This window comes from Anopheles arabiensis, chromosome 2 (genome assembly GCF_016920715.1).
Source record: "Anopheles arabiensis isolate DONGOLA chromosome 2, AaraD3, whole genome shotgun sequence".
Classification (NCBI taxonomy): domain Eukaryota; kingdom Metazoa; phylum Arthropoda; class Insecta; order Diptera; family Culicidae; genus Anopheles; species Anopheles arabiensis.
In genome coordinates this window covers 49,577,464-49,593,320 of record NC_053517.1, presented here as the reverse complement: position 1 = coordinate 49,593,320, position 15,857 = coordinate 49,577,464, and the positions used below count along the sequence as shown (strand labels likewise).

Sequence of the window (15,857 nt, the reverse complement as noted above, 5' to 3'; positions counted from 1 at the left end):
ATACTAAACTCCAACAGAAACCACCAGCACTGAAGCAAGTGAGATTTGAGTAATGGTCGGTGGTGTTGATACCAACGTATCTGACCACACGACCATTCATATAGATTTTTGCTCAGAAAGTTAGAAGGCTAATATAGGTCATGATAAGATGAAACTTGTTGAAACACATTGCAAGAAAAGGATAGCAATATAATGATGAGTTGTAATACGCCATCTATTGATCAAACCAATAAAGCTGTGGAGCTTTTATTTTTTTCTATGGATATTAGATGTTTTAGTCGTTTAAGCTTAATATGTGGCGCTTGAGAAAGCTATGGAGCTTTCTTTTTTTCTGTGGATATTCGATTTTTCAGTCGTTTAAGCTTAATCTGTGGCGCTTGGGTTCTTTCTTTGACCGATGGATCATAACATTCCAGAAGATCACATATTTGGCGACAGTTTTGCATACACACGCACACTCGCAACCATGCGCAGACGACACAGCACATCTGTGCAATTTACGAAAGTAAAAAATGCCAGTATGCCGGTTTCACAATCAACTGTCTGTGTTCTAGATGCCAGCGGAACGGAAAGATGATGAAAATCAGCGCCGGGCAGAACGTGTTAATGCAAACTAGAGTTCTACGCGTTGCACAGCAAACCCTCTAGCGTGAGCTAGCGATTCTGTGGTCATTTTTACATTGCAGCGTTTGAACTCATTGCGCTTTTTGGTTTGATTTGTGAAAATTCAACTTCATCGCCGCAATGTTTGTTAACGGCTTTTTTAAGCACCGCAGCAATCATGAGCAAACACGCGCGAAAGAGATAGCGCTATGGAGGGAATGAGCACGGACGACGCCTGACAGCCATGGGTGTCTGACGCACCACCACATCTAAACCTGTGACATCCCGCTCAGGCGAGGGGTAGGAAAAAGAACAGGGGACGAGTGCTGCTTGACAAATTTGCCGTAGGGGAGAAAAAGAAGACCTGAGAAAATGCGCGAAAGGCAATGATTTCTTCGGTCGCTTTGCCCAGCGGGCAGCCGTTGTATTCATCGATACTCCTCAGCTGACGGACGTGTTCCCCGTTTGTTCGCGCTGCTCGCAAGATTTTCCGGCGAAAATTTTTCCACTGCTTGGAAAATTCAGCTCAATTCTAGTGAAATGGCAAGATAACGATGTACCATATCGTTTCGTTATTGGTACCTGTGCTGTGCATTCGTGAAAAGTGTTGGAAAAGATGTAGTGAATCGTGAAAGTTTGTATGTGAAGCGTTGTTTTTTTATTGGGAGAAATTTTTGAAGCACCGTATCCACCGCTCCCTTGTGCGTCTGTCGTCCAGCGAATAACCCAAATATTTTCGGGAAAGTATTTATGCGTGTGTGTGTGTGTGTATACTGTATACAAAGGCGTTGATGCGAATACCTTGACGATTGACCCTCGCGGTCGCCGGTACGGTACGGTTGCTCTGTGACCGATGGTGTCCGTAGCTGCGTTGGGTTTGTTATTTATAATTCCCAGCCTTTCGTGATATTCTGCAATGTTGCACATTTTACTGCTTCGCACGCCGTGCATTTGACAGTTGCACAAATCGCACGTTTGCGAGCGTCTCCATAGTTACAGTTGCGCTCGGTGCAACACAGCAGAGCGGGTGGAATTGCTGTGAGGATAAAGAGTGCGTTAGCACCGGGAACAGTGTCGCTCTTGCCACAGAAAGGAACGATTTGGCCTGCAGACCGTCTAAACAGTGATTAGTGAATTGTTTATCAGTTCGCCGTGTGCGAACCGAAGGCAAGACCTGCGCAGTGATAGGGAAACGAAAGAGTGATTGAGCATTGGTGTTGTAGTAGCAGAGTAACGTGCAGTGATTAAAACAAGAAGTGGTGTCCCGTTAACGCTAACTTCTCCGCCTCGTGAAGGCCGTCCGTGTGTATGATAGATAGAAGCGTATTGGTTCCCTGTTGCAGTCCGATGCTGGCGCAACGTTGGCCCTGTCCGGCGGGACGGTTCCAAAGGTCACGCTGTCAAGAGTAATGTGCTAGTTTTGATGGTGTGCCGCTTTTCGTAAGGTTGTGTACAGTGTACACGCTGCACGTGCGAAGCAAAAACACCTTCATTAATTCGCTCTCGGCAGCAGTGAAAACAGTACTGAAAATTGTAGCAGTGTATGTGGCGTGTTCGCAACTTCAAATCGTCATTTGCCAGCGGATTGCACACTCCTACTTACATAATTGTGCCCGTGTTGCACCAAAGTGATTGCATGTAAGTAAACAAAGTATTCACTACAAAACTCACGCTAGGAGTTATTAGGGTCAATTTTAACCCATCTTCAGTTAACCAATATCGGGCCACGTGACGTCATACCAGTGTTAGAGGTTCGAGATCAGGGCACAGGGAAGGGCAACATTCTGAGCACGCGGGATTGTTTCGTCACAACCATCACGCCACACAAACACACAGCGTATAGGAATGCTTCAGCCCTTGCTCACACAACTATCCTATCGCGGTTGTGCGTATGCGTGCGTAGCATCTAGTCGCTCTTTTTACTCCGCGATCAATGAAACCGGCGCCACGAGCTGTCGTCATATGACAACTCCCCATAACAACGTGTTGTACTTGCTGACCCTTCACAAGCGGAGCATGCGTAAATTCAAGGTCGATTTCCGTTTCTTTTCTCCTGAACGATATCTCTTCCTCTCTGTCTCTCCTCTCGAACACATTCTGGTTCTCTTCTGATAAGCGCTTTGAAGGGCTAAGAAGAGCAGAGCTATCAGCAATCGGTAAATGAATTTTTGTTATGGCGTGATGCATGGAAGCATTTTCAGCTGGTATAGCTTTTATTAACAACGCTATTTTTTCTGAATTGACATACAATTTTTTGTGCATTCGCAATATCGAACTATCATCGTCTCACACTAAAACTCCTGCATGTCTTAACCTTCCCTGCATTCTACCACGCATCAAAAAGAAAGTATTTGAAGAATGTTTATGAACAACACACCCACCGGGCCGTGTTTGGCAAGGAATGTATTTTGACACTAATTTATGTTTGCCACCCGGTTGAAATCACTTCAACCAAGCGAGAGTGTCGTCGGCCAAAATAGAAGGCGCGCAAAAAGAGACTCGCGCCAAAAACCGTACTTCTACAGATTAGGTGGCCGGCCGCAACATTGTTGCTAAACTGCTAAACTGTGTACGGTTGTGGTATGAGCGATGGTACGACATGGTTGTATAGAATAGAGATCACAGCTAAGCATGATAGGGGCCCGATGAACCAAATAAAACATGGTCAGGTAAAGCTAATTAGTTTTATATGGAAAATAAATCATATTAGCTTTTGTCAAAATGGGCCAAATAAATAAGTGAAACTTTCCCTTAGGTTCATTGAATAATCGGTTATGATTTCCTAGAGAGACGGATATTACAGTATGGAAATCAGACATTCATTCAATACATCGGCCAGATGAAGAAATAATGGCACTCATTAGTCAATATTATGACAATAAAACCATATAAAAATGACCCAAGATCAAGGAGACGTATGAACAAAATAATAGCTAATAATTAAAATTAGATCATTAACTGATCTTATTTTGTAAATTTGTAAGGTGTAATTAAATTCTATCCTTTTTGATCTCTAACTCTAACTCTTTAATCTCTTTATTCTTTAAAATAAAATAAAAATAAAATTATCAAACAATTAAATGTATGTATACAATTATCAATAATTACAGTTTTCTTCTATTGCAATGTTGTTGCTGTAATTAAAAAAAAATGCGTAGCCAAAATAAATTAAAAAGGAACACATCAACTAATTTGAATCTGGATGAAAAATTAAGATTCTTAGAATTTATAAGATACACTATGTTTAATTTAAATTTGATGAATTTTAAAATATTTTTCACTTAAATTTAAACTATTACATTATACAAAACTGCAATATATTGTGGATTATGCTATAATGTAAGTAAAATATAATTCCAAATGTTCAGCAAATTCTTTAAAACCGTATCGTTCTGAAACCAACACACGTATCAATGTAATTGAATATTTTTTATTGGTTTTTGAATAACATGTTAAACCTTTTCGAACGAGCAACGTGAATGAGCTGTACCTGGATTCCAATTAGACGCGCCTGCTGGTCGACTTAATAATTCGAATTAGCATTGCCTAGAAGAAAACTGTTAATAAAGGACCCAACGATAAGAAAGCTTGTATTCTGCCGGTTGTAGTTATTCCCGCTTCGCAGCAAACAATGTAAGCACAATGTTATGTAAATGCAAACAAATGCACAATCAAATCGATGCATTAATATGCGCCTTGAAATGTGCACCAAGCTGTATCATGCTACATCAACCTTACTACACTCCTACTCCGTCATTCCTGTGTATTGTAAAACGTTTCAACTATAAACAAGGGTGACCTTACGATTATCCTTCTGATTGGCGTCGCTACTAACTTTTACCCAGAACATAAACAAGACGAGTTTTTTTGCGGCTTCCTTACCCTTGCCATTCACGCACAGGAAGTAGTTGAACGACCATTAACCATCAATTGCCTACCAGCCCAGCGAACGAAACCGCACGCGCCTGTAGCTTGCAAACAGCCGTCGTGTTTTGTATTTTGACTACACAATTAGTGGCAAACGGGGTGGAATGGTTCCTTATCTACTGCTCGCTTTATTCATCTTGCGGTAAAGATGGTGCAATTACCCTGCCCGAAAAGATACCGAGATGGACATCTCATCGTGGCGTTTCGCTTATCGACACACCATAATAATGACACCCGCTCGATTAGTGTGATTTTACAATACGCTTCCATCCGGTTGATAGCAGCAATGCTGCTGCAACAATGTTGCAACCCCGCTAGGATGAACATCCGCCCAGCGAGTGATCGATCGTTCTTTGCAACTGTCCCTAATCAACACACCACCAGGGCGAGAAGAATTGGAGCACAAGGTCGGTACGATTTGAAGTGTTTTTGTAATGCTCAATGGACCTATCCCAATTACGGGCGTGAGACACCTTAATTGAGATTCAATGTTTTGTACCGAAAAGGTTCGTCTCGTGGCGCTTCTACATGTCGCGGTGTAGGCTAATTGAAGCAATAAACATAATACCACTCCACCGTCTCCCGTCTACCCGGACGATCTTTGGCTGGTGGATGGGTCTGCTGCATGTGGAAGATTCTCATGTCAAGCTGGCCCCTTACCATTAAGTGCCTTTAATTGCTGTGCCCGAAAAACTGACGGAACAACCAAGCGAGAGGAGAACACTTCCAGGCGCGAGTTGAATAAAGACTCTTAGCAAAAGAGTAAAATACTTCGCGTCATACACTCAAGAGCGTGTGGCATCTGATGAGGGTGTTATTCAGCATTCTTTTTTTTTTGACCCAAAACGAAAGATAAGACGATCAGCTGTTGGCGTCGTGCTTTGCACGGGGAAAAAGGTGTCAGTTGTGAAGGATTAGCTTAATTATAGGTGTTGTAACCATTGTCTATTGCATCTTGTTTGAAGTGTGTGAGTGTGTGTGTTTAAACGCTTCTTATCGTTTGCAGCTTGAGTGCGGTGGAGTCTCGCTTACAAAGCGATTTGAACACCAATGTTATCAAGCTCCAGTCAACAGTACCATCAGAGAGAAAAGATGAAACGATGTGGTGAAAATGCTTTCCTTTCATGTTTGACTGCCTTTTTCTACGATACAGCACGATACAACGAGCCTCAAAAACACAGAAATCAGAAATCTCTCCACCCTGGTAACCGAAAGGAAATGGTAATTGAAAGGGCGTCGATCTCTGCCACCTTCTTGAGACGGTTCGAAAATTTGGGCCCACCGCGTCATGAAAAGAGTAACGGACGGCCGAAGTTTCCTTCCGCGGGTGTGTAACCCTTTGACACAGTTTCCTGTCGACGATCTTACACCTTCTTCCCGTTGCGCTCAAGAGCCCCGTTTGCTGACTTTGGCGGCTACAAACGTTTCTTCGGTGGGTCTTGGGAGCACACGCTTGTGAAACCACTCGAAACAGTCAGCATTTGCCTTTAGCCCACAAAGCGGACATAACGAGTGGGGCCATCAAATAAAACAAACCACACTCTCACACAAACACACACACATGGGAAAAGTACACCGAAAGCCCTCCCGTTCGGTCCTCCGGCAAACCGCGTGGACGATGGCTAATCGATCTCCTGAAGAACCGTCTGATCGAGCGCGGGTGGTTTCTTTGAGCACGTGTAATTACTCGAACGATGTCTCTCTTGCCATTGCCGCCATTACCACACTGGGCAGAGGTAGAGAAAGAGAGAGAGTGTGAGAGATTGTGTACGCGCACGCTTTCCGTCGGATTTCCGTCCGGTCAGCAATATAATGAGGCTGATGGCGTCCGCCGCCTGGCAGTCGTTCAAGTCGGCACCGAGCGTGAAGGAGACCAGCGCAACCCGCACTAGAATGCCATAAAGTTTGGGAAGCTAAACGAAGCGTGTTGGTTGGGGTGTGTTTTGTAACGAACGTAAAAAGAGCCGGTAATTAATTTGATATCATTAGCATTACAATGTAATTAGGAACTGCCCGATCCTCCCGATTGTCTAGCCGGCCCTCTTTAATCAGTGTGTATCATTGGTTCTTCTTACAGTTGACTGCCTGACAGTGCCTAAACTTATCACCATTCAAAAGAGTCTGGCTGCACCATCATCATGGCTTCCGCGTTCGGCGTGTGGGATTACGTCGTGTTCATTGCCATGCTGATGATATCGGCGGGCATCGGCGTGTATTATCGGTTTTCTGGCGGCAAGCAGAAAACTAATGCGGTACGTATCAAAATTCTTATACTAGAAAGAGCAGATTGGGACTAAATTTGGAGTAGTTGAGCCGAGTTTAAACCTAGTTTGAGCGCTAGCGAGTTTTATAAAACACAACGTGAAACAAACATGCACCTCCAAGCAATCGACGAGGGAAGAATAACAACCAACACGAAGAATAAATAAAACAGCAACAAATACCTTCCGATCATAGAACTAAACCGATTGGAGGATCAGCTAGGTCCAATGCGCGCGTACCCAAAACGCGATCGTGCGATCTTACACTGGACTTTGGACCCCACCTGAGGCGACAGTCGAAAAAACCCCTTGCGAACCCGATACTTAGCTCGTTCTCTCTTCCCCCTTTATAATGTTGGCTTTACTCTTCCTCGCTTGCGCTTACCCTTGCAGGAATACCTGCTGGCGGATCGCAACATGTCGATCTGGCCGGTGTCGTTCAGCCTGATGGCCAGCTTCATGTCCGCGATCACACTGCTGGGCGTGTCGAACGAAAACTACCAGTTCGGTACGCAGTTCGTGGCCATCAACCTCTCGTACGGGCTGGCTACTCCGATTGCGGCCTACCTCTTCCTGCCAGTATTCTTTCGCCTGCAAGCGTGCAGTGCGTACGAGGTAAGCGGTGTACTCCATTATTTCACGGTTATCAAATTCTTCGATAACCATAGGTTCTTTGCTGTTTGTAAGTATTCATGTACGCTTTTCTTTCTTTCTTTTCTGCCACTTTCAGTATCTGGAGAAGCGGTTCGGCAAGAAGACGCGACTAGCAGCCTCGCTGGCGTACACCCTGCAGATGATTCTGTACATGGGTATAGCCGTGTACGCGCCAGCCCTCGCGCTGCAGGCCGTCACAGGGCTTGACCAGGCGTACTCGATCCTGGCGATCGGTGGCATCTGCACGTTCTACTCAACGATCGGCGGCATGAAGGCGGTACTGTTTACCGACGTCTTCCAGTCGGTGCTGATGTTTGCCGCCATCTACGCGGTCATTATTTGCGCTGCTGTTAAGGCGGGCGGACTCGGCCCAATATGGGAGGCAGCGTCCGAGGGCGCCCGGTTGGAGATTTGGAAGTAAGCGTCACTTTACACGACACATTTTCTTTCCCAATGCTAACCAGCGGGTACCGCCATCCTTTACAGCTTCGATCCGAACCCGACGACGCGGCACACCTGGTGGACGCTAACAATCGGCGGCATGTTTACCTACCTGTCGCTGTACGCCGTCAACCAAACGCAAGTGCAGCGGCTGAAAACGTGTAAGAACCTGAAGTCCGCCCAGAAAGCGCTCTGGCTCAATTGGCCCATCCTGTCGCTGCTCAGCCTCAGCACGTCCTTCAGCGGGCTGGCGATCTACTACTACTATCGCAGCTGTGACCCGCTGCGCCAGGGCCGGATAAAGGTGCGCGATCAAACGATGCCATTGTTCGTGGTGGACGCGATGGGCGATATACCCGGGCTGCCGGGCCTGTTCGTGTCCGGCATCTTCTCCGCCAGCCTGTCGACCGTGTCGGCTGCGCTCAACTCGCTGGCCGCCGTCACGCTCGAAGACTACCTAAAGCCGCTGTACCAGAAGGTGAAGCGGAAACCGATGCCCGATCTGCAGTCCAGCTTTCCGACCAAGGTGATGGCGTTCCTGTACGGTGTGGTTTGCATAGCGGTTGCGTTCCTTGCCCAAAAGATGGGTGGCGTGCTGCAGGCATCGCTCACGATTTTCGGCGTTGTCGGGGGACCGCTGTTTGCGCTCTTCACCATGGGAATGTTCACCACACGTGCCAATCAGCGGGTAAGCTCACGATCGATACCGTCTGTTATTTTCTATTATTTTTCATCCGTTGCCTTTTTCTGCCTATCTTTTTTGTTGGTCTCAGGGCGTGATAACGGGCCTGCTGGTGGGTCTGTCGTTTTCGCTGTGGATCGGGTTCGGGCAGCCCCGACCACCGCTAAAAACGCTCGACTTTTCCGTGGAAGATTGTTCCGAGTTTGGGGGCTACAATCAAACCAGCCTGCCGCTGGCGATGGCACAGCGGGCCGCCGAACCGCGGGACGACTCCGACTACTTCTATCTGTACCGATTGTCTTATCTGTGGTTTAGCGTGCTGGGCTATCTCGTGACGTTCCTCGTTGGCTACGGTACGAGCGTGCTGTTGCGTTGGCGCGGTGCGCAGGGCACGGAACGCATCTACCTCGACGAGCAGCAGACCTATCTGAACACTGACCTCTTCTCGCCCCCGGTTGCACGTGCCATGAAGCAGCGGTTGGCGAAGTTTATCGAGAACGGTGGCGATGTACGTATGACTTCCTTGGAGTGTGTGAAATGAAGTCGATGATTCATGCGACCACTCCGAACATTCCCCTTCCCGTTCCCTCGCCCAAGGCAATCCTTCGCCCTCGGACACTAATGCTTTTTTTCTCTCTCTTCCTTACTAACGACCTTACTTCCGTTTCCTGTGTTCGGTGTTTGGTTTACGCATACGATAGATTGACGCCACGGTGAGACAACAGCATTCGAGCAGGGTGGACATTCCTACGACCGCTAAGCAGGATGTAAGCCACCCCTAACGGCCCCTCCCTCCTATGCGCACCAGCTTTCCTTATCCCACCTACCCCATCCAACTGTGGCTGTGTCGAGGTACGAGAGCGTATCTTCGGGGTGCGGTGTTGATGCACAATATTGGTACACGCATGTACAGTTATGAGTGCATGCACGGGTGTACCAGGTACAAGGCACAAGAAGTGTCACGCGCCATTACGCTACACTTTTGAATGGTTTCGGCGACTTAATGAATCGGTAAACGAATACCGGCCAGTTACAAAATGGGAACAGTGCACAGACACTGAGACAAAAAGTGGATATGTGAAAAGAAGGAGAACAAAGATAACAAGTCTTCCAGTAGCGCGACGCACTACCACAAACAATACCAAATAGGAAACACAGGATCAAAGTGTAACACTGCGAAGAATCATAATGATCGTGCTGCTTGCTGTGACGCGCTGTAGGCATCTGCCTTGCGATGTGTTTCCTGCAGCCGTACATCAACGAACTTGAGACAAATAATTTAGGTAGCAAATTGAACGGTTTATAGCAGTAGTTGCTACAAGCGGAAGAAGGCAGCACACAAATTGTACTTCATAATTATATCGTTTTTTTGTTGTTGCTTTTTATCAAGCTTCCGGATGAGGCGCGCGCATGTAAAAGTATACACAGTAGAGCTGTAATATATGTATGTAGGTATGATCGGTTGTATGTGATCAGTTGATGTAGGAGAGGCAACAGAGTTGCAAACGTAGCGATGTAAAGCCCGAATGTATGCCGGCGGGCAATTTGTTGAAGAAGGAATGTTAGAAAATGCTAGTAAAGTTAGGAAACGGTAAGAAAATAAAGAGCACAATGCGTCCACCAATCGAGCGCATTGTGTGAGAAGAAAGCTAACAACACTTTCATGCTTGAAGCTTTATTGTAAAACGTCGGCAGGCACTTTGTGCTATGTGGAATGGTTCTTACGGTGCTGCGTAACATATCCCACATGCTTTTGCGTTAGTGTATACGTGCATTCAGCGGGTTCAATATTCTGCCAACCATCAGTGCCAGGTCAAGCTCGTTATCGAGAATGCAGAACAAAAATGGATAGTTGACGGCAAGTTCGACCGGATTTTTGTAAAGCGACGTAAACCCTACAAAAAACAAAGGAAAAGAATATAAAACAGTTTCTAGCATGAAGAATGCAATGAATTCCGGTTGGTCACAAACGATCACAGGAATGCAAAACGCAACCGTGCGCTCATGTGCGTAGAATGCAATTCTCCACGACCACTCAAGCAACAACCAACGCCCACACCATTCGGCAGCGGACCAATTATAGCCAGCGGTCATGCAGAAACATAATGATATGCAAATGTGCAACGGGAAGCGGTAGCATTCGTGTGTGTGTGTGTTTGTGTGTGTGTGTTTGGTTGCATAATTACGCTTTAGCTGCTGCAGCGAATGCGTCCGGATGTTAACGTTGATCGATTGTTCAATGTGCTTCGCGTAGATCGTCGGATCTTCGGTCATCAGGGAGAAGTCGGCCCGGGACGGTTCGAAAATGTCGTTGATGCCGAGCTGTGGAAGAAAGGTGGGTGGGGCATGGTAAAACCAACAACATAAATCATTGCACCGTGCCGACCCGCACCACCCTCCGTCGTTCGGGGTTTAGGTGCTGTTCTTACATTTTGCAAATCGCTCGTCAGGATGATGTTGCCCTTCAGGTTGAACTTCGGCACGATCGTTTTCACCCAGGTCGGGCTCATCTGCTCCGTCACTTCCCGCAGGCTCGGCACATTGTCGCCTATCTGCAGCAGCTTCAACACATTGCCCAGCCCAAACTCGTAGTCGGGCAGTATGATCAGCAGCTTGTAATCTTCCGAATCCAGCTCCAGCTCAATAACGGTCGACTGGAGCCGCTCGATGTAAGCGTACTTGAGGATCGTGTTGTACACCTTGTACGGCACCTTCACGATGTCCGTCTCGGTTAGATAGAAGTTATGCTCGATCGTATCGTCCAGCAGCCTGTACGCATCGGGCTGCTGCAGGAAGGGGTTCTTCCGGACCGTGTTGTCCACCGCGGGTGGAAACCCGGCCGTGGCAAGCAGCGCTGGCGAAGGGTTGGTCGTTACGTCCTGCAGCAGGAAAGTTCTGCAGGAACCGTTGGTGGCTGATAATGTCGATCTCTTCCGGTTGCCGCTTCTGGCGCACGGATCGTCTCCGCTGCGGTGAGTCTGGATGGCGACGCTGAAGCAAACGCTGTCCACGCTTTCGCAGGTTTCGTCGCCGCTTCTCACCACCCGTCTCCTCCGTTACCGGTTCCTCGCCATCCGTCGTCGGAGGTTCGGAAGTTTCTTCCGTCGCTTCCGTGGTGGTTTCCTCCACTGGCTCGGACGAAACCATGGTAGTGGTTATATCCACATCGCCGCCTGTATCGCTCGTCATCTGGGATGCTTCCGTTGTCGTTACAGAATCGACTGTACTGCCCGTGGCAGGCTCGTCAGGCATCGTTCCGACGGTCGTCGACAGTTCTACCGGTTCGGTTGAATTTCCTATTTCAGTCGTTGCATCGTTCGTCGTTTCTTCCGACTCCATTTCAAGTGTGGTGGCCGGCATCGGGGTGGTAGTAGTTGGCGTTCGCATTTCCGGTATGTTTTCCAAATCGTATCCATAAAATTTAAGCACCGACTCATATTCCGGTCTGTTGTGAGGGAGAAAATTCAAACAATCAACCAACCCCAAACACCAGCCCCACTCGCAAAGAAGATCGCTGGAACCATACTCACCTAATGGTAATATTTTCACTGCTCAAGCTCAGCCCATTCAAAAGGTTTTCTTTCTGATAGAAATAGCTGCGCAGTCGACGGTGAATATCCCGGTACCCAACGCGTAGCACATCCTTATCGTACGGCGCTACCAGCTGGCCGTGTAGCTCCGCCGCACTATTGCCAGTCGCTCCCTCGTACAGGGCTACAAGTATGCTGGCCAAGGAGCACGGTGAGAACGCAATATTGTTCCGATTGCCTTTCGAGTGCTGGTGAAGCACCCGAAACCCGAGATGATTCGTCTTGTCGATCATCGCCTCGAGGGGGGTCACCTTATGGCGAATCTCGTGCTGGTGCTGGGTGGGTCCACTGGGTGCTCCGGCCTGTACCGGAGCCGTGTTGTAGCTTTCATCCGTACCGAAGCTTAAGCTATAAAACTGACCATTAACTGTTGCATGACACAACATACCAACTACACTAGCTACAAAGGTACGGATAACCAACGATTTCTGGCTCGACCACATGGCGCTCGCTCGTTAACGCGTGGTGCGGATGTAAGGGTTGAGATCAATGACCACGATCACAAAAATCACACAAAAATAATCGTTCTCTGTCTGCTGAACTAATCCACCCTAATCACAGCACATTATTACCGCCCGATATTCATCACCCTCTTCTCACACACACAGCAAGCACAAACAAGTTTCCACCCAGAGAACCACACGAGAACCCAGACCACCACCGAAAGACGATCGATAGACACTGCGCGGAACACGTTCTTCAATGGACTAACTCGTTTGGCGCCCAGATGATCTTCTTTTATAAATCACGGCAACGTAAAGAAAGAACGAACGCCCGAAAGAATGCCCGAAGTGGGTCCCGTGCAAACTCCCGCCTTTTTTTTGTTTTGCTGCCTCCCCATTCAGCGGAGTGTATCGTACGCAGAGACGCACCTTCTGCGCGATTCGTTTCTTCTGCCTCATCCTCATGCTGTTGCGTTCGTTGCCCAGCCAAAACGATGTTACAAGGTACAAGGCGTTATCGTCACTTTTGTTCGTGTTATAATAATGTGGCAGAGTGTTTACTCCAGCAAACAGGCTTAAGAAGCAATGGACTACATGTAAGCAATGGAAGTTCATGTATCATAGAGCCAAAATGGGTCAGAATTGATTTTGCTACTATTTTCAAGGGAATCGGGCTTGTGGTAAGTACTACACTGCGCGAAAAAACAATATTTCCGTTTAGTCATTCCGGCACATCAAAACAATTCGTTCCGGGTTCTAATAAAGAGCAATATCGGAGGCATCAATATCGAGGAACAGATTAAGCCTTTTCACTCGTTTGATGGTCATACGGTTTTTTTTTTATTTTGTTGAATCCTTTGGCGAATGGCCCACATTTTACTTGACCTACATTTTTACCCTTTATCACATGCAATCAATATTTATCAGGTATTCTGCATAAAGCTTATTCCTCTCACGTTTTGGAGAATACTGTAAGCCCCAATTGAAAAATATAATTTATAGTTGCATATTATTCTGGAAGATTTTGGAAGAGACAAAAAAATCTTTATGCAATGAACAAATTTGAACATTGAAACAACAGCACACCATATCATACAGAAGCAGGAGAGATTTGAGCAATAGTCGATGGTGTTACGACGATTCATTTAGATTTTTATACATAGAGCACACCATATTGAGTTTTTTGAAACACTACTACGTGATAATTTAGGGCAGTGGTCTCCAACCTGTAGTCCGTAGCGTTAACAGACTTGGTCCGCGAATGAATTTATTTTTGAAAAGGTAAAGCTTATTACTATACATATCGCGCAATTGTTTTCCCCATAATCAGTATGATTCGTTCAACAGGAATGTCTAGAATGAGATTTAAACATATTTTTTATCAAAAACATTGAACTAAATCTAAAAAATGTGCACCCTGAATGGATGTCGGGCGCGGCAAATGTATTTTCAAAGCCAAGTGGTCCGCGATCCTAAAAAGGTTGGGCAGCACTGATTTAGGGCGCCTCCACCAGTTTACCAACGATAAGTTGGAATTAATGTTCTAGTTTTCTGGCAATTGAAATCGAATTGGAATCCAATTGTGTCTATCTATAAAAGATGTTTTCCAATTACCGACTGGAAAACCCGACCGTTCGGACCGTTCCAACTGTCTCGACTTATCGCTCCGACTGAACCTACTGTTTCTACCGAATATAACGTTCCGATCGATCCTACTAGTTTCAAAAATCTTAACCTAGCTCTGATCGATCCGTTTTAGGAACAAAACGTCCAGTTCCATAAAGTTTACTAAATTAACAGATTTATCTCCAGCGCGTCAAAACTTACCATGTGAAAGAGTCCAGAGCCCATAAGTATCAGAACTCCTGAACAACCAAGAATGATGATAAGATGGTTCAAAAACTTCGAGACCGCACGAAATGTGAGCTATATTGCTCATTGATTCGCCCGGTGGTCCTCTATGGATACGAGTCCTGAACCATCCGGGCGGAGAACGCAAACGCTCTGAGCATCCTCTGGAACATCCTCCAAATCATCTTTGGCGGAGTATATGAACATTGAGCGTGGAGGAGAAGAATGAACCAAGAGCTTGCGGTGGCGAAGGCTGTCAGGATACGATGGATGATATGCCCCATATCATAAGGATGCCGGACACATGACCCACCAATAAGGTGTTCGACGGAGACCCCTATTTCGACATGAGGCGCAGGGGAACACAGCGAACGCGATGGCTGAATCAGGTGAAGCAAGACCTGTCGGAGATCGGGTGTCTAATTAGTGATGTGCTCTCTGGATCGCACCCACGACTCCGATCTGACTCCGACTATTGTTAGTCCAATTGCGACTCCGGTAATATGGAACCAATAGATCTGCCCGGAGTCGGAGTCGTTCCGAGTCGTAGTCGTCCGGAATCGTCTGCAGTCGGCCGGAGTCGGTTGGAGTCGATCGGTGTCGGAGTCATTTGGAGTCGTCTAGAGTTGATCGAAGTCGACCGGAATCGATCGGAGTCCACAGGAACTATGTGGTTCAATGTGATTGTGATCAGGCATTTCATTTAGTTGTGATTTTTGTCTTTTACTTTGTGCGTGCACTTCGTATACAGGCCTTTGTTTCGAAGGCCGACTCTGGCCGACTCCTGACGACTTTGACTCCCAACCGATTCCGACTCACAAGAACTCCGGACGATTTCGAACGACTCCGGATGACTCCGAATGACTCCGAATCCGAATTTATTTTGCCAACTTTACCCATCACTAGTGTCTACAAGCCGGGCTCATGGTGCAGTCGTCAACTCGTACGACTTAACAACATGACCATCATGGGTTCAATTCCCAAATGGACCGTGTCGCCATACGTAGAACTGACTATCCTGCTATGGGGGGAGATCCATAAGTCACTGAAAGCCAACCCCATAAGTGGTACAGGCAAGCCTTGGCCAACAACGGTTGTTGAGCCAAAGAAGAAGAAGAAGTGTCTACATGGATGTGAGGCTGCAGAAAAAGACCGTGCAACTTGGAGAATGGTTGTTGACCGGGCCATGCCACGACGACGTGTGAGCAGGCCAACAAGAGTGAGAAAGAGAAACTAAAACATTTATTAATTAAGATATATGTAATCTGAATAAAATTCCAATAGAGAGTAGCAATTTTATGTTATACCATAGTGAGAAAGAATTGCAGTTAGTGAGTAAAAATTCAAAACAGTGAGAAACTGAACACACGCTGACATCTTCGGCCGACGAACCCTGTTTGGGCCC

General features: G+C 46.7%; 2 protein-coding genes across 5 annotated transcripts; one reads left to right on the top strand and one right to left on the bottom strand.

Annotated features, from left to right (window-relative positions):
* The first annotated feature begins 1,023 nt into the window (after positions 1–1,023).
* LOC120893917 (putative sodium-dependent multivitamin transporter) lies at positions 1,024–10,226 on the top strand. 4 transcript variants are annotated; one of them, XM_040296146.1, is made up of 7 exons: positions 1,024–2,241; positions 6,608–6,782; positions 7,185–7,406; positions 7,522–7,862; positions 7,932–8,574; positions 8,660–9,076; positions 9,270–10,226. In XM_040296146.1, exons 2-7 carry the CDS (start codon positions 6,669–6,671, stop codon positions 9,348–9,350), a joined length of 1,818 nt encoding a protein of 605 aa, XP_040152080.1. In that variant the 5' UTR covers positions 1,024–2,241; positions 6,608–6,668; the 3' UTR covers positions 9,351–10,226. The 4 variants fall into 4 exon arrangements, with proteins under 4 accessions (XP_040152080.1, XP_040152081.1, XP_040152083.1 ...); XM_040296147.1 differs by lacking the exon at positions 1,024–2,241 and adding an exon at positions 6,357–6,497; XM_040296149.1 differs by lacking the exon at positions 1,024–2,241 and adding an exon at positions 6,357–6,497 and having other exon boundaries at positions 6,583–6,782.
* A 1-nt stretch (position 10,227) lies between these two features.
* On the bottom strand, positions 10,228–12,984 carry LOC120893919. Its single transcript, XM_040296150.1, is given in 5 exon segments — positions 10,228–10,463; positions 10,755–10,890; positions 10,998–11,459; positions 11,461–12,013; positions 12,099–12,984. Coding segments are annotated over 5 exon segments (1,791 nt in total). The 5' UTR covers positions 12,602–12,984; the 3' UTR covers positions 10,228–10,326.
* Positions 12,985–15,857: the final 2,873 nt, after the last annotated feature.

Bases quoted from the DNA above. Each gene is read 5' to 3' on its own strand.
- LOC120893917 (XM_040296146.1), top strand. From the start codon at position 6,669: ATGGCTTCCGCGTTCGGCGTGTGGGATTACGTCGTGTTCATTGCCATG. The intron at 6,783-7,184 runs GTACGTATCAAA...TTACCCTTGCAG, and splicing joins GCAAGCAGAAAACTAATGCG to GAATACCTGCTGGCGGATCG. The intron at 8,575-8,659 runs GTAAGCTCACGA...TGTTGGTCTCAG, and splicing joins CCACACGTGCCAATCAGCGG to GGCGTGATAACGGGCCTGCT.